This window comes from Hyla sarda, chromosome 2 (assembly GCF_029499605.1).
Source record: "Hyla sarda isolate aHylSar1 chromosome 2, aHylSar1.hap1, whole genome shotgun sequence".
Taxonomy (NCBI): Eukaryota; Metazoa; Chordata; class Amphibia; order Anura; family Hylidae; genus Hyla; species Hyla sarda.
The window spans coordinates 2,099,261-2,123,772 of record NC_079190.1 but is presented as its reverse complement, the minus strand read 5'-3'; the positions used below and the strand labels follow the sequence as shown (position 1 = coordinate 2,123,772).

The 24,512-nt window shown below is 42.9% G+C and overlaps 1 protein-coding gene across 1 annotated transcript; it reads right to left on the bottom strand.

Annotated features, from left to right (window-relative positions):
* Positions 1 to 7,519: 7,519 nt before the first annotated feature.
* On the bottom strand, positions 7,520 to 24,486 carry PGAP2 (post-GPI attachment to proteins 2). Its single transcript, XM_056561026.1, has 6 exons — positions 24,335 to 24,486; positions 22,065 to 22,245; positions 21,735 to 21,975; positions 20,618 to 20,724; positions 18,994 to 19,102; positions 7,520 to 8,056 (listed from the first exon to the last, which is right to left on the bottom strand). The coding sequence occupies exons 2-6, from the start codon at positions 22,239 to 22,241 to the stop codon at positions 7,932 to 7,934; spliced, it is 759 nt and encodes a 252-aa protein (XP_056417001.1). The 5' UTR covers positions 22,242 to 22,245; positions 24,335 to 24,486; the 3' UTR covers positions 7,520 to 7,931.
* Between the last annotated feature and the right edge of the window lie 26 nt (positions 24,487 to 24,512).

Here is a 24,512-nt window from a genome sequence, read left to right as displayed (position 1 = left end):
TTTTGTGCGACAATGCCGCCACAGTCGAAATTCTCAACAAAGGACACTCCAGATCTCCCCACATAATGCGCTTTGTTAGGAGGTTCATTTTACTATCTCTCCAGCACAATTTTCATTTTTTTGTGGAACATATAGAAGGTAAGAAGAATTTGGCGGCCGATGCACTCTCTCGGGCTAAATTCAGTGTATTTTTTCAGGTGCAGCCAGACGCAGACAGGGTCGGAGTCCCGGTGCCTCCGTTTCAACAACTGCTGACGGACTAGCCAGATACATCACCATAGCCAATACCCTAATTAGGAAGTCCCTAGCTCCCAGCACGATCCGGGCCTATGACGCCACCTTGGCGGTCTTCACCTCTTTCATGCATGACCTAGGACTTTCCCCCACAATCACCATACACTCTGCCCTAGCTTTTGTTGGCTTTTCCATTCTTCTTTACACCTGTCTCAGAACACCATCAAACTCCACTTAATGGGTCTTCAACACCACAGGTCTCTTTTGCACCCACACGCCTCTTCACTACTCTCCGCTCATCCGATCAAAACAGCACTCAAAGGTATTTTAGTCCTGTCTCACCCCAAATACCCTTCTCGTGCACCGGTCACGGGGGATATTTTTCGGGCCATGTCTTCCTTACTGGACACACACCCTTTTGGGTTTCACCTCAGCACGGTCATCAAAGCTGCAATACACCTTGCTTTCTACGGGTTCCTTAGACCAGGGGAATTCACGCGCCTTGGCCTCAGAGCACCCGGGCTGACCCTGAGCCAACTATCGGCCAACGGGCATGGTCTCACCCTCACTTTACTAGCCACCAAAACCTGCAGATGGGGAGTGTCCATTAGGTACTTCCCTGCTTCACATCAGTGGTGCCCGGTTTCATCTCTCACTGATCTCCTCTCCATGCTGTCCGGGCAAGCAGCGGACAGTCCTCTCCTCCCGGTGGGTGGGCGTGCCCTGTCCTCCTCCCACTCATTCAGGATCAGGGCAGCCTCTGTGGCCTCCAAACACGATGTCCCGGCTCACATCATTACGAAATTAGGCCGCTGGAACTCCAGCTGTTTTGACCGGTACATACCTGATCCCTCAACTGAAATGGCAAATGTATTTAAGATTTTGGCGTTATGGTACCAATAAAATAGAGTTGCACCCTACTTTTGACTCTTTGCCGTCTATAGGTGTGCCCACGGTCGCGGTAATTGGGCACACCTCATCCGCTGTTTATATTCCATGGTTATGTACTAGGTCTCCCGATGCTGCAAGTCTCAGGACGGTAAGTACACTTGTTCTCCTTTCTTGCATAAATTGCTTCCATGGCCCTTCGAGCCATGACCACAAATAGAGCTCCTGTCCAAAGTCAGTGATGGGGCAGATAGAGCTCCTGTACAAAGTCATTGATGGGGCAGATAGAGCTCCTGTTCATAGTCATTGATGGGGCAGATAGAGCTCCTGTCCATAGTCATTGATGGGGCAGATAGAGCTCCTGTCCAGAGTCATTGATGGGGCAGATAGAGCTCCTGTCCAGAGTCAGTGCTGTGGCAGATAGAGCTCCTGTACAGAGTCATTGATGGGGCACATAGAGCTCCTGTTCATAGTCATTGATGGGGCAGATAGAGCTCCTGTCCATAGTCATTGATGGGGCAGATAGAGCTCCTGTCCAGAGTCATTGATGGGGCAGATAGAGCTCCTGTCCAGAGTCAGTGCTGTGGCAGATAGAGCTCCTGTACAGAGTCATTGATGGGGCACATAGAGCTCCAGCCCAGAGTCATTGATGGGACAGACAGAGCTCCTGTTCATAGTCAGTGCCGGGACAGATAGAGCTCCTGTTTATAGTCATTGATGGTGCAGATAGATCTCCTGTCCAAAGTGAGTGCTGGGGCCGATAGACCTCCTGTTCATAGAGCTGGGACAGATAGAGCTCCTGTCCAGAGTCACTGATGGGGCAGACAGAGCTCCTGTACAGAGTCATTGATGGTGCAGATAGAGCTCCTGTTCATAGTCATTGATGGGGCAGATAGAGCTCCTGTCCAAAGTCATTGATGGGGCAGATAGGGCTCCTGTTCATAGTCAGTGCTGGGGCAGATAGATCTCCTGTCCAGAGTCATTGATGGTGCAGATAGACCTCCTGTCCAAAGTCATTGATGGTGCAGATAGTTACCCTGTCCAGAGTCATTGATGGGGCAGATAGAGCTCCTGTCCAGAGTCAGTGCTGGGGCAGATAGATCTCCTGTTCATAGTAACTGCTGGGGCAGATAGTTCTCCTGTTCAGAGACCTTGATGGGGCAGATAGTTCTCCTGTACAGAGTGAGTGATGGGGCAGATAGAGCTCCTGTACAGAGTCATTGATGGGGCAGATAGAGCTCCTGTCCAGAGTCAGTGCTGGGGCAGATAGAGGTCCTGTTCATAGTAACTGCTGGGGCAGATAGTTCTCCTGTCCAAACACATTGATGGGGCAGAGTTATCCTGTCCAGAGACATTGATGGGGCAGAGTTATCCTGTCTAGAGACATTGATGGGGCAGATTGTTCTCCTGTCCAGAGTCATTGATGGGGCAGATAGAGCTCCTGTACAGAGTCATTGATGGGGCAGATAGAGCTCCTGTCCAGAGTGAGTGATGGGGCAGATGGAGCTCCTGTCCAGTCATTGATGGGGCAGATAGGGCTCCGGTTCATAGTCAGTGCTGGGGCAGATAGAGCTCCTGTCCAGAGTCATTGATGGTGCATATAGTTCTCCTGTCCAGAGTCATTGATGGGGCAAATAGTTCTCCTGTCCAGAGTCATTACTGGGGCAGATAGTTCTCCTGTCCAGAGTCATTGATGGGGCAGATAGTTCTCCTGTCCAGAGTCATTGATGGGGCAGATAGAGCTCCTGTCCAGAGTCAGTGCTGGGGCAGATAGATCTCCTGTTCATAGTAACTGCTGGGGCAGATAGTTCTCCTGTTCAGAGACCTTGATGGGGCAGATAGTTCTCCTGTACAGAGTGAGTGATGGGGCAGATAGAGCTCCTGTACAGAGTCATTGATGGGGCAGATAGAGCTCCTGTCCAGAGTCAGTGCTGGGGCAGATAGAGGTCCTGTTCATAGTAACTGCTGGGGCAGATAGTTCTCCTGTCCAGGCACATTGATGGGGCAGAGTTATCCTGTCCAGAGACATTGATGGGGCAGAGTTATCCTGTCTAGAGACATTGATGGGGCAGATTGTTCTCCTGTCCAGAGTCATTGATGGGGCAGATAGAGCTCCTGTACAGAGTCATTGATGGGGCAGATAGAGCTCCTGTCCAGAGTGAGTGATGGGGCAGATGGAGCTCCTGTCCAGTCATTGATGGGGCAGATAGGGCTCCGGTTCATAGTCAGTGCTGGGGCAGATAGAGCTCCTGTCCAGAGTCATTGATGGTGCAGATAGACCTCCTGTCCAGAGACATTGATGGGGCAGATAGTTCTCCTCTCCAGAGTCATTGATAGGGCAGATAGTTTTCCTGTCCAGAGTAACTGATGGGACAGATAGAGCTCCTGTTCATAGTCAGTGCAGGGGCAGATAGTTCTCCTGTACAGAGTCATTGATGGTGCAGATAGAGCTCCTGTACAGTCATTGATGGGACAGATAGAGCTCCTGTCCAGAGTCATTGATGGGGCAGATAGAGCTCCTGTCCAGAGTCATTGATGGGGCAGATAGAGCTCCTGTCCAGCCATTGATGGGGCAGATAGAGCTCCTGTCCAGTCATTGATGGGACAGATGGTTCTCCTGTACAGAGTTGTTAAAATTCTTCCAAGGAGAACAGAACAGGACGCACATTACTCATCGGAGCATGGCACAGGTTTAAGCTGCCACCTGGTGGTGAGTAATGGTAATGAAGATCCCTGAGAAACAGATAAAGTCGTAGTCAAAAGTTTTGAGTCGGACACAAATGTTTGATTTCAGTTTGCGGTTTCTGTGTTTTTTAAGATCTATTAGTCAGATGAAGGACAATTATACCATTCCATACGTTTACTAATTCCGTCTTATTAGTATTTGATGTGGGCGGTTCAAGGAGGAGTGGGCGGTCCTAGGATTCAGAGTTACAGTTTTACTCTTCTGTGCTACCCGAGGACTCGTGGAATTATGGCAAGAACAATTTATCCTATAATACTGCCCCCGTGTACAAGAATACAACTAAAGAGAGTGACTCGTGCCCATCGCTTGATGAGGGTTTTGTTTTAGACCTTTTTTTAGTTACCTTTAATTCTGAAGGTCAGTAGGATTACACCAATACCATAATTACAGTTTTTGTAATTTTACTATTTTTAAATAGAACCAATTTTAAAAATAAGAAAAAAAATTCTGATTCCTCTACTTTTTTTTTATTTTTATTTTTTAACGTGCAGTAAACTATTTTTCATTACCCCTTTAAGGAGATAGGGTTTTTGATAATTTTTTATTCAGTCTTTCTGGCACTGGGTTATTCCCCCTCCCCCCCCCCCCTTTAGACGCCAATAACCATGTTTTAGCACTTTTAGTAGAAATCCGCACTCTTGGTGGGGTGAAGAAAAGTTGACACTTATTTGGCGCTCGCTGGGTGGAGTGAAGAATGCTAATACACTCCAGGTAGTATAGAACAGCGTTCTTTTATTTGATAGAGTAGTAGACAACGCGTTTCGAGGGGGTCTGCACCCCTCTTCCTCAGGTCAGGGAAGAGGGGTGCAGACCACCTCGAAACGCGGATTTCTACATTGCAACACCACCCCAGGATGCTGGGCACGGACAGACACAGGCTGCTGCTGTTTTCTCCTATTCAAGGCTGACTGCGGTGTTGCGCCCGGAGCGCAACACAACAAGGTGAGCAGTACTATCTACACACCTTTTTTTACAACTACCTATGTGAAGTAAAGGCACAGGGTGCGCCGGTGTTTTGTCCCCTTTCTTTTTCATACAAAGTTGTTAGTACTTTTAGTACCATTTTAGAACTTTTATTTTTTTTTTTTTTTTTTTTACTATTTATTAATTGACTGAGCATATACTGAGAGTCTAGCAGTGTTTCACAACCAGGGTGCCACCAGCTGTTGCAAAACTACAGCTCCCAGCATACCCAGACCTTTGGCCGTCCGGGCATGCTGGGAGTTGTAGTTTTGCAACAGCTGCTGACAGCCCGGATTATAGGGAGGGTCTATGAGTTTTCACCAGGCCCCCGACTGCCATCATAACAGCTCGGCATTCTGGGATCATATTGTATTCGCTATTATTTCTGGTGGATACGAAGCTGGCGCCCGGCCATGTGCAGATGCAGGGTGGCCTGTGTATCTTCGCTCATTTGCTCAATAATGATGAGTATCCAGAAGGGGTCATTATAATTTTCATTTATTAAAAGAAGATCTGTCACATGACTCAGACAAGATAAAATCTATAAAATGTATCAAAAATAAATTAATCTGTGAAATAATAATCCTCCTCTGTGATTGTCAGTTACTATATATATATATATATATATATATATATATATATATATATATATATATATATATATATATATATATGCAAATATGATGCAGCACTCCACAAGTTGCAAAAAAGGTGGTTTTATTCCATCATGTGCATAGACCATCTGTGTCTATGCACATGATGGAATAAAACCACCTTTTTTGCAACTTGTGGAGTGCTGCATCATATTTGCTATTGTCTGGATTGAGGAACCAACGGACCCAGGTTCCAGCTATGCGGGCACCCCTTATTTCACTTCTCTTCTGGACATTGGTTGTGCCGTTTTTATTTGCAATATATTATATATATATATATATATATATATATATATATATATATATATATATATATATATATATATATATATATATATATACATACACACATACACACACCTTATACAGTCATGGTCGTAAGTGTTTGCTATACACATGTTTATTCCCTTTGTGTGTATTGGAACTAAACCAAAAAAGGAGGAAAAAAAGCAAATTGGACATAATGTCACCAAACTCCAAAAATGGTCTGGACAAAATTATTGGCCCCTTAACTTAATATTTGGTTGCACCCTTTGGAAAAAAAAAAAAAAGTGAAATCAGTGTCTTCCTATAACCATCAATAATCTACTTACACCTCTCAGCCGGAATGTTGGACCACTCTTCCTATAACCATCAATAATCTTCTTACACCTCTCAGCCGGAATGTTGGACAACTCTTCCTATAACCATCAATAAGCTTCTTACACCTCTCAGCCGGAATGTTGGACCACTCTTCCTTTACAAATTGCTCCAGGTCTGTTATTGGAAGGCGCCTTTTCCCAACAGTAATTATAAGATCTCTCCACAGGTGATCAATGGGATTTAGATCTGGACTCATTGCTGACACTTCAGAACTCTCCAGCGCTTTGTTTCCATCCATTTCTTGGGCTTTTTGACGTATGTTTGGGGTCATTGTCTTGCTGGAAGACCCAAGATCTCGGACACAAACCCAGCTTTCTGACACTGGGCTGTACAGTGCGACCCAAAATCCATTGGTAATCCTCAGATTTCATGATGTCTTGTACACATTCAAGGCCCCCAGTGCCAGAGGCAGCAAAACAACCCAAAACATCACTGACCTCCCCCATATGTCACTGTAGGTACTGTGCTCTTTTCTTTGTAGGCCTCATTCCGTTTTCGGTAAACAGTAGAATGATGAGCTTTACCAAAAAGATCTATCTTGTCTCATCTGTCCAGAAGACGTTTTCCCAGAAGGATTTTGGTTACTCAAGTTCATTTAGGCAAAATGTAGTCTTTCTTTTTTATGTCTCTGTGTCAGCAGTGGGGTCCTCCTGGTCTCCTCCATAGTGGGGTCCTCCTGGGTCTCCTGCCATAGTGGGGTCCTCCTGGGTCTCCTGCCATAGTGGGATCCTCCTGGGTCTCCTGCCATAGTGGGGTCCTCCTGGGTCTCCTGCCATAGTGGGGTCCTCCTGGGTCTCCTGCCATAGTGGGGTCCTCCTGGGTCTCCTGCCATAACGTTTCATTTCATTTAAATGTCAACGGATAGTTCGCACTGACACTGATGCTCCCTGAGTCTGCAGGACAGCTTGAATATCTTTGGAACTTGTTTGGGGCTGCTTATCCACCATCCGGACTATCCTGTATTGACACCTTTCATCAATTTTTCTCTTCCGTCCACACCCAGGGAGATTATCTACAGTGCCATGGGTTGCAAACTTGCCCACAGCTGTTACTTTCCCCAGGTTTAGTTCCAATACACACAAAGGGAATAAACATGTGTATAGCAAAACATGTGTTACTGCAATCCTTTCCTGTGAGAAATACTTGATTTTCTGGAAAAAATTCAGGGGGGACAACATTTATCGCCATGAATATATATATAGGTGTGTGTGTGTGTAATATATATTATATTATTATATATATATATATATATATATATATATATATATATATATATATATATATTTTTTTTTTTTTTTTCATACACATATTTTTTATTATTATGTGTATATAGATATATTATATATAATCTGTACATGTGTGTGAGTTGGGGGGGGGGGGGGGGGGGGGGGGGGAGTCCACAGATCCGACATCACACTGCCCACAAGCGCTAACGTCTATGGTGGTAATACCGCTGCAGGTAAACAGCGCCCCCTGGAGACCACGGAAAGCATTACAGTCATCCAGAACGCGCTCTCATGATCAGATCCACTACACACCGCATCAGTACTGATAATAATCATGATATAGCAGCACAGCCTGCAGGTATATACCTATATGGCGGTATAATCACATCTTCACAACATCCAACGCCACCAACATCTTCACCGCAAATCCTCTAGAAACCACCGCACAACAGCCGACGCCACTACTGATCCAATCCCAGGAGAGGGACCTGTGTCTTCTGGGGTGGGAAGGACAATAGCTCCGGGTGTTATAGTGACCGCGCGGTGACCACTGACCGCCAGAACGTGTTCGGTTCCTCCTCAGATGCGTTTATCCAGAGAGGAGACCAGAAGCTCCTTACTGCCGAAATCCAACCAGGCCGTCATGTGGAAACCCATGTTAGAAAAGACCACCAGGTACTCGAAGAATGCGAAGAAGGTGTAAACTATAGAGGAGAGAATAAGAAACCATTACATGTAGGAGCAGTATTATAGTAGTTATATTGTTGTATATAGGAGCAGTATTATAGTAGTTATATTCTTGTATATAGGAGCAGTATTATAGTAGTTATATTGTTGTATATAGGAGCAGTATTATAGTAGTTATATTCTTGTATATAGGAGCAGTATTATAGTAGATATATTCTTGTATATAGGGAGCAGTATTATAGTAGTTATATTCTTGTATATAGGGGGCAGTATTATAGTAGTTATATTCTTGTATATAGGGGGCAGTATTATAGTAGTTATATTCTTGTATATAGGAGGCAGTATTATAGTAGTTATATTCTTATATATAGGAGCAGTATTATAGTAGTTATATTCTGGTATATAGGAGCAGTATTATAGTAGTTATATTCTTGTATATAGGGCAGTATTATAGTAGTTATATTGTTGTATATAGGAGGCAGTATTATAGTAGTTATATTCTTGTATACATAGGGGGCAGTATTATAGTAGTTATATTCTTGTATATAGGAGGCAGTATTATAGTAGTTATATTCTTGTATATAGGGAGCAGTATTATAGTAGTTATATTCTTGTATATAGGGCAGTATTATAGTAGTTATATTGTTGTATATAGGAGGCAGTATTATAGTAGTTATATTCTTGTATATAGGAGCAGTATTATAGTAGATATATTCTTGTATATAGGAGGCAGTATTATAGTAGTTATATTCTTGTATACATAGGGGGCAGTATTATAGTAGTTATATTCTTGTATATAGGAGCAGTATTATAGTAGTTATATTCTTGTATATAGAGGCAGTATTATAGTAGTTATATACTTGTATATAGGAGCAGTATTATAGTAGTTATATTCTTCTATATAGGAGGAGTATTATAGTAGTTATATTCTTGTATATAGGAGGAGTATTATAGTAGTTATATACTTGTATATAGGAGCAGTATTATAGTAGTTATATTCTTGTATATAGGAGCAGTATTATAGTAGTTATATTCTTGTATATAGGGGCAGTATTATAGTAGTTATATTCTTGTGTATAGGAGCAGCATTATAGTAGTTATATTCTTGTGTATAGGAGCAGCATTATAGTAGTTATATTCTTGTATATAGGAGCAGTATTATAGTAGTTATATTCTTGTATATAGGAGCAGTATTATAGTAGTTATATTCTTGTATATAGGAGCAGTATTATAGTAGTTATAGTCTTGTATATAGAGGCAGTATTATAGTAGTTATATACTTGTATATAGGAGCAGTATTATAGTAGTTATATTCTCGTATATAGGAGCAGTATTATAGTAGATATATTCTTGTATATAGGAGGCCGTATTATAGTAGTTATATTCTTGTATATAGGAGCAGTATTATAGTAGTTATATTCTTGTATATAGGGGGCAGTATTATAGTAGTTATATTCTAGTATATAGGAGCAGTATTATAGTAGATATATTCTTGTATATAGGAGGCAGTATTATAGAAGTTATATTCTTGTATATAGGAGCAGTATTATAGTAGATATATTCTTGTATATAGGAGCAGTATTATAGTAGATATATTCTTGTATATAGGAGGCCGTATTATAGTAGTTATATTCTTGTATATAGGAGCAGTATTATAGTAGATATATTCTTGTATATAGGAGGCAGTATTATAGTAGATATATTCTTGTATATAGGAGGCAGTATTATAGAAGTTATATTCTTGTATATAGGAGGAGTATTATAGTAGTTATATTCTTGTATATAGGAGCAGTATTATAGTAGATATATTCTTGTATATAGGAGGCAGTATTATAGTAGATATATTCTTGTATATAGGAGGCAGTATTATAGAAGTTATATTCTTGTATATAGGAGGAGTATTATAGTAGTTATATTCTTGTATATAAAGCAGTATTATAGTAGTTATATTCTTGTATATAGGAGCAGTATTATAGTAGTTATATTCTTGTATATAGGGGCAGTATTATAGTAGTTATATTCTTGTATATAGGAGCAGCATTATAGTAGTTATATTCTTGTGTATAGGAGCAGTATTATAGTAGTTATATTCTTGTATATAGGAGCAGCATTATAGTAGTTATATTCTTGTATATAGGAGCAGTATTATAGTAGTTATATTCTTGTATATAGGAGCAGTATTATAGTAGTTATATTCTTGTATATAGGGGTAGTATTATAGTAGATATATTCTTGTATATAGGAGGCCGTATTATAGTAGTTATATTCTTGTATATAGGAGCAGTATTATAGTAGTTATATTCTTGTATATAGGGGGCAGTATTATAGTAGTTATATTCTAGTATATAGGAGCAGTATTATAGTAGATATATTCTTGTATATAGGAGGCAGTATTATAGAAGTTATATTCTTGTATATAGGAGCAGTATTATAGTAGATATATTCTTGTATATAGGAGCAGTATTATAGTAGATATATTCTTGTATATAGGAGGCCGTATTATAGTAGTTATATTCTTGTATATAGGAGGAGTATTATAGTAGTTATATTCTTGTATATAGGAGGAGTATTATAGTAGTTATATTCTTGTATATAGGAGGCAGTATTATAGTAGTTATATTCTTGTATATAAAGCAGTATTATAGTAGTTATATTCTTGTATATAGGAGCAGTATTATAGTAGTTATATTCTTGTATATAGGGGCAGTATTATAGTAGTTATATTCTTGTATATAGGAGCAGTATTATAGTAGTTATATTCTTGTATATAGGAGCAGTATTATAGTAGTTATATTCTTGTATATAGGGGCAGTATTATAGTAGTTATATTCTTGTATACAGGAGCAGTATTATAGTAGTTATATTCTTGTATATAGGGGCAGTATTATAGTAGTTATATTCTTGTATATAGGGGGCAGTATTATAGTAGTTATATTCTTGTATATAGGGAGCAGTATTATAGTAGTTATATTCTTGTATACAGGAGCAGTATTATAGTAGTTATATTCTTGTATATAGGGGGCAGTATTATAGTAGTTATATACTTATGAAAAATGAAGAGATGTCCAGCGCAGGTTCCAAGCAATACGAAATAATTTATTCAGCAGTAACACGACATGATGACAGGTAGGTGACGCGTTTCAGCCACAATCTGCGGCCTTAGTCATACAACAATACATTACAAATGAATCTCTTTTATAAGGGAGAGAGGCAGGGTTCTATCCAGCAGGAAGGGTGTGCCCGGTGAGTAAAATCATCCTCAGGGTTAACCCGTTGCTGGAAGTTAACTCGCTCATTCCCCGTACAATTGTGATATAAAAACGCATGGTTTGTGTGAACACATGCTAAAAATTACAAATAGTACAAACAAACCCATATTAAATGGGATTCACAATTATAAAAGGTTCTTATGTACGGATTGGATAATGGTGTCTGTAAATTAGTCATAAACCAATATTTGATGGTCACTATATAACTTATAAAAATAGCAATTTCATATGAAAATATTTATCAAATGTATATAATGTAATAATTTGCTAAATTTTATACGGCAAACACCATGTCTTAGAGAAATGGGAAGATCAATGTGAAAATACGAAATATTGAAACGGACTCATATGTGTTAGTATTGCGAATTTATCTGGATTTTCTTCATATGAGCAAAGTCACATGTTGATGACGATAATTTGATCCTAAATAATTAGATAATATTCATTATATTGCACAGAGGGCATAAAGCGATATAAATTCAATTTGATTATCTGTGTATTTTAAACATTAAATATTTTAACTACTAAATTCGTAATATATATAAAGAGTCATAATTTCAATAATGCAATATCACATCTTGTCTTTGATTCAGGCCTTGGGGGTACCTAGTTTGTAATTTTATAATCCAATAAACTTCCCTATCCAGTAGTTTTTGTTTAATATTTCCACCCCTAATTGTGTGGGCAACTTTTTCTATTCCCTGAAGGCTAAGACCGGAGAAATCCCCCTCATGGTTTTCTGCACAATGTCTACTGACCATGGATAAATGTCTAGTTTGGAAATGAGGAATATCAGACAGGTGTTTTCTGATCCTCGCCTTCAGGGGGTTCGTGGTGCACCCAACATATTGGACTTGGCATAGTTCACATGTCATTAGATACACCACATTATTAGTGTTACAATTTATGTAGCCAGACATGTTAAATGTTTCTTTTGTTGTGGTGGAGAAAAAAGTTTTACTGTTTTTCATAATTGTACAACAAATACATTTCAGGTGTCCACATTTATAATTTCCTTTCACTTTTAACCAGGTAGAATTTTTCTTTTCTGTTGAACTATAAAGACTGGGAGAAATATATTGCCCAATGGTTTTTGCTTTTTTTCGAAATATATTTATATCCATTTTCAAATATTTTTGTATAATGACTGTCATTCGCTACCATTGGCAGATATTTTTCCACTATATGACAGATTTGTCTAAATTTTGGCTGTAATTAGTAGAAAAAATAAGTGGTTTTTTATGATTCTGTGATGTATGTCGCTTAAATTTTTTGTTATCTCCATATATTAGCTCGCTTCTATTTCTTTTACTGGCAATATTTTTGGCTCTTTCTAATGACCATTTTTGATATCCTCTCTGGCTTAATCTTTGCGATATATCATCCACTTCACGATCAAAGATCTCTGGAGTGGAATAATTTCGTCTGGCCCTTATCTCCCCACTGGAAGATTTTTAATTACGTGGGGGGGATGACAAGACCCTGCCTGTAATATAGAGTTTGCTGAAAGTTCCTTACGGTATGTGGAGGTCTCAATTTTGGCATTTATTACATCACCTCTTAATGTTAAATCCAAAAAATGTATTTCATTTTCGTGACTATGTAATGTAAATTTGAGATTGCAAGGATTATGATTCAGATATTCACCAAAGTGCTGTGTAGTCGGCATAGACGACCTCGCCGATAAATAGGAGGTCGTCTATATACCGACCATACCACAAAATATGTTGACTACAACTATTGTTGTGGGAAAACAAAAACTCCTTTTCCCCACCAACTCATAAAGAGATTTGCTAATGAGGGCGAGAATTTTGCTCCCATGCTCGCTCCGGTGATCTGCAGAAAAAATATTCCATCAAACATAAAGAAGTTGTGTTTTAGTAAATAATCAACCACCAAAATGATAAAATCCTGCAGATCCTCGGAGTATGGAGCATATGTGGACAAGAACCATTCTAAGGCAATACATGCCTCCTTGTGTGGAATGACCGAATATAGGGCCGAGACATCAGCTGTTATCCATCTCATCCCGGGTTCCCACTTGATGTTGTCCATAGCAACCAGAACATCTCTGGTATCTTGGAGGAAACCCGGGATGAGAGGGACCAACGGCTGAAGTCTAGAATCTACCCATTCACACAATCTCTCATTGAGTGAACCAATTCCGGCAACTATAGGTCGCATTTGTGGAGGAAATGTATTCTTGTGTATTTTCGGCAATGAATGGAAAATTGACATAATAGGGTTAGACACCTTAATATAGTCACCTTCTTTTGTAGTTAGATGACCCTCACTAATGCCTCGATCCACTATATTAAAGAGGAGGTTTTTGAACTGTGGTGTTGGATTGGTCCTCAATATTCGATATGTATTGGTATCGGATAGCATCTCCATATTTAATTGCATATACAGCTTACTATCCAACACCACAATTCCACCTCCCTTATCCGCTTTGCGAATAACAATTTCCTTTGCTGACATGAGTTCTTTGAGTGCTTTTCTCTCATGTGTATTGAGATTGTGTTTAATTGGACTTTCAAACTTTCAAAGAGCTCACCACCCCTCTCCGAATTACAACAATTATCATCGCATAGGAAAGATATTACACCTGTATTTTGTACCCCTAACCCCAGCTTCTACCCCATTATGTCCCGCACCCCGATTCTTGACCAATTTCAAGCCTTGGTGGAAAAAGACCTACAAATTGTCCCAAAATATCCCCCCAATTAAACACAATCTCAATACACATGAGAGAAAAGCACTCAAAGAACTCATGTCAGCAAAGGAAATTGTTATTCGCGAAGAGGATAAGGGAGGTGGAATTGTGGTGTTGGATAGTAAAACTGTATATGCAATTAAATATGGAGATGCTATCCGATACCAATACATATCGAATATTGAGGACCAATCCAACACCACAGTTCAAAAACCTCCTCTTTAATATAGTGGATCGAGGCATTAGTGAGGGTCATCTAACTACAAAAGAAGGTGACTATATTAAGGTGTCTAACCCTATTATGTCAATTTTCCATTCATTGCCGAAAATACACAAGAATACATTTCCTCCACAAATGCGACCTATAGTTGCCGGAATTGGTTCACTCAATGAGAGATTGTGTGAATGGGTAGATTCTAGACTTCAGCCGTTGGTCCCTCTCATCCCGGGTTTCCTCCAAGATACCAGAGATGTTCTGGTTGCTATGGACAACATCAAGTGGGAACCCGGGATGAGATGGATAACAGCTGATGTCTCGGCCCTATATTCGGTCATTCCACACAAGGAGGCATGTATTGCCTTAGAATGGTTCTTGTCCACATATGCTCCATACTCCGAGGATCTGCAGGATTTTATCATTTTGGTGGTTGATTATTTACTAAAACACAACTTCTTTATGTTTGATGGAATATTTTTTCTGCAGATCACCGGAGCGAGCATGGGAGCAAAATTCTCGCCCTCATTAGCAAATCTCTTTATGAGTTGGTGGGAAAAGGAGTTTTTGTTTTCCCACAACAATAGTTGTAGTCAACATATTTTGTGGTATGGTCGGTATATAGACGACCTCCTATTTATCGGGAGGTCGTCTATGCCGACTACACAGCACTTTGGTGAATATCTGAATCATAATCCTTGCAATCTCAAATTTACATTACATAGTCACGAAAATGAAATACATTTTTTGGATTTAACATTAAGAGGTGATGTAATAAATGCCAAAATTGAGACCTCCACATACCGTAAGGAACTTTCAGCAAACTCTATATTACAGGCAGGGTCTTGTCATCCCCCCCACGTAATTAAAAATCTTCCAGTGGGGGAGATGATAAGGGCCAGACGTAATTATTCCACTCCAGAGATCTTTGATCGTGAAGTGGATGATATATCGCAAAGATTAAGCCAGAGAGGATATCAAAAATGGTCATTAGAAAGAGCAAAAAATATTGCCAGTAAAAGAAATAGAAGCGAGCTAATATATGGAGATAACAAAAAATTTAAGCGACATACATCACAGAATCATAAAAAACCACTTATTTTTTCTACTAATTACAGCCAAAATTTTAGACAAATCTGTCATATAGTGGAAAAATATCTGCCAATGGTAGCGAATGACAGTCATTATACAAAAATATTTGAAAATGGATATAAATATATTTCGAAAAAAGCAAAAACCATTGGGCAATATATTTCTCCCAGTCTTTATAGTTCAACAGAAAAGAAAAATTCTACCTGGTTAAAAGTGAAAGGAAATTATAAATGTGGACACCTGAAATGTATTTGTTGTACAATTATGAAAAACAGTAAAACTTTTTTCTCCACCACAACAAAAGAAACATTTAACATGTCTGGATACATAAATTGTAACACTAATAATGTGGTGTATCTAATGACATGTGAACTATGCCAAGTCCAATATGTTGGGTGCACCACGAACCCCCTGAAGGCGAGGATCAGAAAACACCTGTCTGATATTCCCCATTTCCAAACTAGACATTTATCCATGGTCAGTAGACATTGTGCAGAAAACCATGAGGGGGATTTCTCTGGTCTTAGCCTTCAGGGAATAGAAAAAGTTGCCCACACAATTAGGGGTGGAAATATTAAACAAAAACTACTGGATAGGGAAGTTTATTGGATTATAAAATTACAAACTAGGTACCCCCAAGGCCTGAATCAAAGACAAGATGTGATATTGCATTATTGAAATTATGACTCTTTATACATATTACGAATTTAGTAGTTAAAATATTTAATGTTTAAAATACACAGATAATCAAATTGAATTTATATCGCTTTATGCCCTCTGTGCAATATAATGAATATTATCTAATTATTTAGGATTAAATTATCGTCATCAACATGTGACTTTGTTCATATGAAGAAAATCCAGATAAATTCACAATACTAACACATATGAGTCTATTTCAATATTTCGTATTTTCACATTGATCTTCCCATTTCTCTAAGACATGGTGTTTGCCGTATAAAATTTAGCAAATTATTACATTATATACATTTGATAAATATTTTCATATGAAATTGCTATTTTTATAAGTTATATAAGTGACCATCAAATATTGGTTTATGACTAATTTACAGACACCATTATCCAATCCGTACATAAGAACCTTTTATAATTGTGAATCCCATTTAATATGGGTTTGTTTGTACTATTTGTAATTTTTAGCATGTGTTCACACAAACCATGCGTTTTTATATCACAATTGTACGGGGATGAGCGAGTTAACTTCCAGCAACGGGTTAACCCTGAGGATGATTTTACTCACCGGGCACACCCTTCCTGCTGGATAGAACCCTGCCTCTCTCCCTTATAAAAGAGATTCATTTGTAATGTATTGTTGTATGACTAAGGCCGCAGATTGTGGCTGAAACGCGTCACCTACCTGTCATCATGTCGTGTTACTGCTGAATAAATTATTTCGTATTGCTTGGAACCTGCGCTGGACATCTCTTCATTTTTCATAATCATACGAGTTGTGGTTCAGTCTCGTCCGAGACGCAGAAAGGGCGTACGAGTGAGCTGTGCCTAACACTTTGGACTTAGTTATATACTTGTATATAGGAACAGTATTATATTAGTTATATTCTTGTATATAAGAGCAGTATTATAGTAGTTATATTCTTGTATATAGGAGCAGTATTATAGTAGTTATATACTTGTATATAGGAACAGTATTATATTAGTTATATTCTTGTATATAAGAGCAGTATTATAGTAGTTATATTCTTGTATATAGGAGCAGTATTATAGTAGTTATATTCTTGTATATAGGAGCAGTATTATAGTAGATATATTCTTGTATATAGGAGCAGTATTATAGTAGTTATATTCTTGTATATAGGAGCAGTATTATAGCAGTTATATTCTTGTATATAGGAGGCAGTATTATAGTAGTTATATTCTTGTATATAGGAGCAGTATTATAGTAGATATATTCTATATAGGAGCAGTATTATAGTAGTTATATTCTTGTATATAGGAAGCAGTATTATAGTAGTTATATTCTTGTATATAGGAGCAGTATTATAGTAGTTATATTCTTGTATATAGGAGCAGTATTATAGTAGATATATTCTTGTATATAGGAGGCAGTATTATAGAAGTTATATTCTTGTATATAGGAGCAGTATTATAGTAGTTATATTCTTGTATATAGGAGCAGTATTATAGTAGTTATATTCTTGTATATAGGAGCAGTATTATAGCAGTTATATTCTTGTATATAGGAGGCAGTATTATAGTAGTTATATTCTTGTATATAGGAGCAGTATTATAGTAGTTATATTCTTGTATATAGGAGCAGTATTATAGTAGTTATATTCTTGTATATAGGAACAGTATTATATTAGTTATATTCTTGTATATAAGAGCAGTATTATAGTAGTTATATACTTGTATATAGGAGGCAGTATTATGGTAGTTATATTCTTGTATATAGGAGCAGTATTATAGTAGTTATATTCTTGTATATAGGAGCAGTATTATAGTAGTTATATTCTTGTATATAGGAGGCAGAATTATAGTAGTTATATTCTTGTATATAGGAGCAGTATTATAGTAGTTATATTCTTGTATATAGGAGCAGTATTATAGCAGTTATATTCTTGTATATAGGAGGCAGTATTATAGCAGTTATATTCTTGTATATAGGAGCAGTATTATAGTAGTTATATTCTTGTATATAGGAAGCAGTATTATAGTAGTTATATTCTTGTATATAGGAGCAGTATTATAGTAGTTATATTCTTGTATATAGGAGGCAGTATTATAGAAGTTATATTCTTGTATATAGGAGCAGTATTATAGTAGTTATATTCTTGTATATAGGAGTAGTATTATAGTAGTTATATTCTTGTATATAGGAGCAGTATTATAGTAGTTATATTCTTGTATATAGGAGCAGTATTATAGTAGTTATATTCTTGTATATAGGAGCAGTATTATAGTAGTTATATTCTTGTATATAGGAGACAGTATTATAGTAGTTATATTCTTGTATATAGGAGCAGTATTATAGTAGTTATATTCTTGTATATAGGAGGCAGTATTATAGTAGTTATATTCTTGTATAGAGGAGCAGTATTATAGTAGTTATATTCTTGTATATAGGAGCAGTATTATAGCAGTTATATTCTTGTATATAGGAGCAGTATTATAGTAGTTACATTCTTGTATATAGGAGCAGTATTATAGTAGTTATATTCTTGTATATAAGAGCAGTATTATAGTAGTTACATTCTTGTATATAGGGTGCAGTATTATAGTAGTTATATTCTTGTATATAGGAGCAGTATTATAGTCGTTATATTCTATATTTTTGGGCTAGGTCCCCTTCCTTAATGCAAAAAAAAAGGACCTATGAGTGGAGGGTAAATCCAATATTATTTACATTTGACCACTAAGCGATCACTAAGACCCTATATTTCCCACCCAATATAAAACTTAACGTTTATTGAGCCAAGATTAAAATAACCTCACACATATTGATCCATAATCCATTGATTGGCATGACACTGCATGCTATCTGATTGAATTGAAAAGATAGATTGTGGCTGCAGTCCACAATCTACAAGTGTGAGACAATTAAAATTCTAACACATTGCCCGCCCGCCAAACGTTTCGCCAGAGGCTGTGGCTTTATCAAGGGCTAAGAGGCAAATTCCTTACCTCCAGGTTCGCAGTACACATTATGACGATAATAAAACACGAAGGCTATCAGGATGGCTGCCAGGTTGAAGATGAACAGCCACTTCTTCCAGACATATGAGCGCTGTTCCTGGTACAGATAGATATTAGATGAGTGGTTACAGGTTATTTCAGAATATTTTCTGTCATTGATTCTGTAACACGTCACTATGGGGCCACAAAGAAGAACCCACACTAGGGATCCTCTCCACCTTTCTTTAAAAAAGGGTTATCCAGCATTATAGAAACAGAGCCAATTTCTTTAAAATAACAGCACCACAATTGACCTCAGGTTGTGTGTGGTATTGCAGCTCAGTCCCATTAAAGTGAATGGAGCAAAGTTGTAATACCACACACAACCTGAGGACAAGTGTGGTGCTGTTTTGGAATAAATTATCTCTGTTATTCTATTGCTGGACCGCCCCTTACTCATGGAGTTCATTACACAGTTCTTAAAGTATCCCTGACATTTAAAAATGTAACAAGACGCAGGAACATATAAAACATTTTGTTCGGTCAGGGTCTCCGTACTGAACCCCCACTGATCGGGAGAACGAGCCGGGAGGAGCCCACAGCAATTACCCCATCTTGTCCTTCTGATTAGTTGATTCCCCGACCAATCAAAACTCCTGACATTGGTCTGTGACAGGTCAAAAGCACTTTACTCCTCCTGTTCTTGTTGAGCTCAATGCGGGTCTGATCTGTTCTCTCCCGTATTCCTGACGTCTGCGGCTAGAGAATGTTCACCCCGGGAAATGATCACACTCACTATTCTGCTGTTACATCATGTCTTATCCTCCAAAGCTGCACTCACTATTCTGCTGTTACATTATGTCTTATCCTCCAGAGCTGCACTCACTATTCTGCTGTAACTTCATGTCTTATCCTCCAGAGCTGCACTCACTATTCTGCCGTTACATCATGTCTTATCCTCCAGAGCTGCACTCACTATTCTGCTGTAACTTCATGTCTTATCCTCCAGACTTGCACTCACTATTCTGCTGGTGTCCAGGTGACTGGAGGGTAAGACCTGATGTAACAGCAGAATAGTGAGTGCAGCTCTGGAGGTGACTGGAGGATTAGACATGATGAAACAGCAGAATAGTGAGTGCAGCTCTGGAGGAGAAGACATGATTTAACAGCAGAATAGTGAGTGCAGCTCTGGAGGAGAAGACATGATGTAACAGCAGAATAGTGAGTGCAGCTCTGGAGGAGAAGACATGATGTAACAGCAGAATAGTGAGTGCAGCTCTGGAGGATAAGACATGATGTAACAGCAGAATAGTGAGTGCAGCTCTGGAGGAGAAGACATGATGTAACAGCAGAACAGTGAGTGCAGCTCTGGAATATGCCGGGTAACAGGCGCGATCCACTGGAAGGCATTTGCTTCAAACGGGTTGAAGATAAAACTTGATTTAATAACCAAAAATACACAAACGCACTTGGACGTATAGCAACCTCTTTGCCAATGTGAGTATGACGCCATTGGAGAATCCGCAGGACCGATACCCGGGAGGCAGCACCACCACGGATTATCCGTTATACTATTCTAAGTTTCTTTAGAGATTGTGACTTTATCTCTCGCTCCGCGCTCTCACTTCCTTACCTCGGCACTTACAGAGTATTTCCTGGATAGTCCCCATATCCTTATAGTTGTCATCATATACATGAGGGAGAAGAATATGAAGAAGACAAAAGACAACTGATGGATCCCTGCGGAGAAGACGAGGAAACAATCACCAGGGAAGCAGCAATGGGGGTGTCGGGGGCAGGCCACCAGTTGTGGGGGGTGTCAGGGTAGGCGGGCAGGTGTTGGGGGGTAGGCGTGCGCTCAGTGCCGGGGGGGGGGGGGGGGGGGGGGGGGGGGGTGGCTAGGTGTGCGCTCAGTGCCGGGGGGGGGGGGGTTTAGGCGTGCGCTCAGTGCCGGGGGGGGTTTAGGCGTGCGCTCAGTGCCGGGGTGGGGTGGGGGGTAGGCGTGCGCTCAGTGCCGGGGTGGGGGGGGGGGGTTTAGGCGTGCGCTCAGTGCCGGGGGGGGGGTGGTTTGGGTGTAGGCGTACGCTCAGTGCCGGCGGGGGGGGGGATGGGTAGGCGTGCGCTCAGTGCCGGGGGGGGGTATGGGGGGGGTAGGCGTGCGCTCAGTGCCGGGGGGGGGGGGGGGGATTGGGGGTTTGGGTGTAGGCGTACGCTCAGTGCCGGGGGGGTAGGCGTGCGCTCAGTGCCGGGGGGGGGGGGGGTAGATGTGCGCTCAGTGCCGGGGGGGGGGGCCGTGTTTGGCGTGCGGCCGTACGCTCAGTGCCGGGGGGGGTAGGCGTGCGCTCAGTGCCGGGGGGGTAGGCGTGCGCTCAGTGCCGGGGGGGGGGGGTAGGTGTGCGCTCAGTGCCGGGGGGGGGGGGGGGGGGGGTCTGGGGGTGTTTGGCGTGCGCTCAGTGCCGGGGGGGGGGGGGGGCAAGGGGTAGGCGTGCGCTCAGTGCCGGGGGGGGGTAGGCGTGCGCTCAGTGCCGGGGGGGGGGGTGTTAGGCGTGCGCTCAGTGCCGGGGGGGGGGTAGGCGTGCGCTCAGTGCCGGGGGGGGGGGGGGTAGGCGTGCGCTCAGTGCCGGGGGGGGGGGGGTAGGCGTGCGCTCAGTGCCGGGGGGGGGTTGGGGGTAGGCGTGCGCTCAGTGCCGGGGGGGGGTAGGCGTGCGCTCAGTGCCGGGGGGGGGGGGGGGGTAGGTCGGAGGTCTCACCGTGGTTCTCGTTGGAGGAGATGAAGGTCAGCAGGAGGAGGCTCAGGATCTCGAAGCCATTGAGCAGGAAGTTGATATAACATCTCCAGTAGGAGGCGCCCCAGGTCAGGTACAAGTTGAGGTAAACCACTGCTCCCAGCAGACGGGGGGCAGAGTGGAGGCCGATGCAGAGGCGCCAGATATACCTCTGTGGGGTGACTCCGCCGATGGCCGCGCTGATGGACGGCAGGTAGTTAGGAACCTGGAAAAAGGAGAGAGACGTCAGCGCTGTACGATCACATGACCCTCCGCAGGGACACTGTATAACACCGGACACATGGTGGCGCTCACCCCGCAGTGCGTCGCCGTGGTCTCCTCAAAGTTAAAAATCAGCGACCAAAGCACGCAGAAGACGAAACCGCAGAGCGGCAGACAGACCGTTCCCACTGCCAGGGTGGTGATCCGCACCGCGAAGAGTGCCCCGCCCCCGCGGTCAGGCGGCATCGTCAGGGGGAGGTGAGGCATCATGGACCTGAGGGGGGGAAATATAAGGAGGTTAGTGAAGCAGACAGTGACTCCGCCCATCACCCCTGACCCCGCCCACTGCGCTGTGCACAAATGATGTTAGCGGAGGAATCCAAGGTGTGTTATAGAGGACGCCGCGCCCGGATAGTTCCGCCTGTCACTCTGAGTCTGAAAGGGAGAAGGTCCAGTCTGGCGACATTCCAGAGAACACAGCTATAGAAGAACTACAACTCCCAGCATCCTGCATGGCTTATTCATATCAATGTACTACTTTCTGCCCCCCCGGATGGTTTTGTCCATTAACCCCCTCACCCCTGGCCGGCGCCCCTGCTCAGGTTCCTATTCTGGAGACCCATGGTGATGGGTGCAGGAGGATTGTGTCACCGTATACAAAGTCCAGGAGTAACCGGGTAACAACAAACACGCGGTCACATGACCGGACTATAACACTGTGTGTAGGGGGAGGGAACCTGTTAAACACCATATACTAAGTTCTGTCACCAGTGTAAGACGACGTTTCCCAACTAGGGCGTAACCAGCTGTTGCAAAACTACAACTCCCAGCATGCTGGGAGTTGTAGTTTTGCAACAGCTGGCGGCACCTGGTCAGGAAACACTGGTGTAGGACAAGTGATCGGAACAAGCTAAGTACCTCATGGATAGCGGCGTCCTCAAGGGGGTTAACGGGGCGCGTCCTGGGGGGGGGGGGGGTTAACGGGCCGCGTCCTAGAGGGGGGGATTAACGGGCCGCGTCCTAGAGGGGGGGGGTTAACGGGCCGCGTCCTAGAGGGGGGGGGGTTAACGGGCCGCGTCCTAGAGGGGGGGGGGGGTTAACGGGCCGCGTCCTAGAGGGGGGGGGGTTAACGGGCCGCGTCCTAGAGGGGGGGGGGTTAACGGGCCGCGTCCTCGAGATGGGGGTTAACGGCCCACGACCTAGAGGGGGGTAAATGGGCCGCGCCCTGGGGGGGGTTAACGGGCCGCGTCCTCGAGATGGGGGTTAACGGCCCACGACCTAGAGGGGGGTAAATGGGCCGCGCCCTGGGGGGGGGGTTAACGGGCCGCGTCCTCGAGATGGGGGTTAACGGGCCGCGTCCTAGAGGGGGGGGGGTAACGGGCCGCGTCCTAGAGGGGGGGGGTAACGGGCCGCGTCCTAGAGGGGGGGGTAACGGGCCGCGTCCTAGAGGGGGGGGTAACGGGCCGCGTCCTAGAGGGGGGGGTAACGGGCCGCGTCCTAGAGGGGGGGGTAACGGGCCGCGTCCTAGAGGGGGGGGGTAACGGGCCGCGTCCTAGAGGGGGGGGTAACGGGCCGCGTCCTAGAGGGGGGGGTAACGGGCCGCGTCCTAGAGGGGGGGGTAACGGGCCGCGTCCTAGAGGGGGGGGGGTAACGGGCCGCGTCCTAGAGGGGGGGGGGGGTAACGGGCCGCGTCCTAGAGGGGGGGGTAACGGGCCGCGTCCTAGAGGGGGGGGGGGTAACGGGCCGCGTCCTAGAGGGGGGGGGGTAACGGGCCGCGTCCTAGAGGGGGGGGGGTAACGGGCCGCGTCCTAGAGGGGGGGGGGTAACGGGCCGCGTCCTAGAGGGGGGGGGGGTAACGGGCTGTGTGCTAGGGGGGGGGGTTAACGGGCCGTGTTCTAGAGGGGGGGTAACGGGCCGTGTCCTAGAGGGGGGGGTTAACGGGCCGCGTCCTCGAGATGGGGGTTAACAGACCACGTCCTCGAGGGGGGGGGGGTTAACGGGCCCCGTCCTCAAAGAGGTGGGGGGGGGGGTCAACCAGCCGCGTCCTTGAGGGGGTTTAACGAGCAGCGTCCTCAAAAGGGGTTCATGGGCCACATTCTCAAGAGGGGGGGGGGGGTCAACGGACGCCTTCTGAAGGGGTTCAGCGGCTGCTTCTTCGGGGGGGGGGGGGGTAACAGGCCTCGTCCTGGAGGGGTTCATGGGCTGTCTGAGCATGATAGGAGTTGTAGTTTTGCAGGCAATCGGGTTAGGAAACACTAATGTAGTGTAGTATATCCCAGCAGACAGCAGGGGGCGGTATATTAGGGAGATGTGTGGGTTGTACACAGCGGTATACCGGGGAGGGAGGACATGTTCGCCGTTACCTGGGAGCAGCAGAAGACGCCTGTAGAATGACACACTGGGTAGATGCTATCTCCTCGCCAGCTAAAGGACCTCTGATGATGTCATGACCACGTGACCGGCCATGTGACTAGACTCGAGTAGGCGGAGCCAGTCTGGAGTCTGAAGGAAATACAAGTGATTTGGCGGTTATGAGTGATT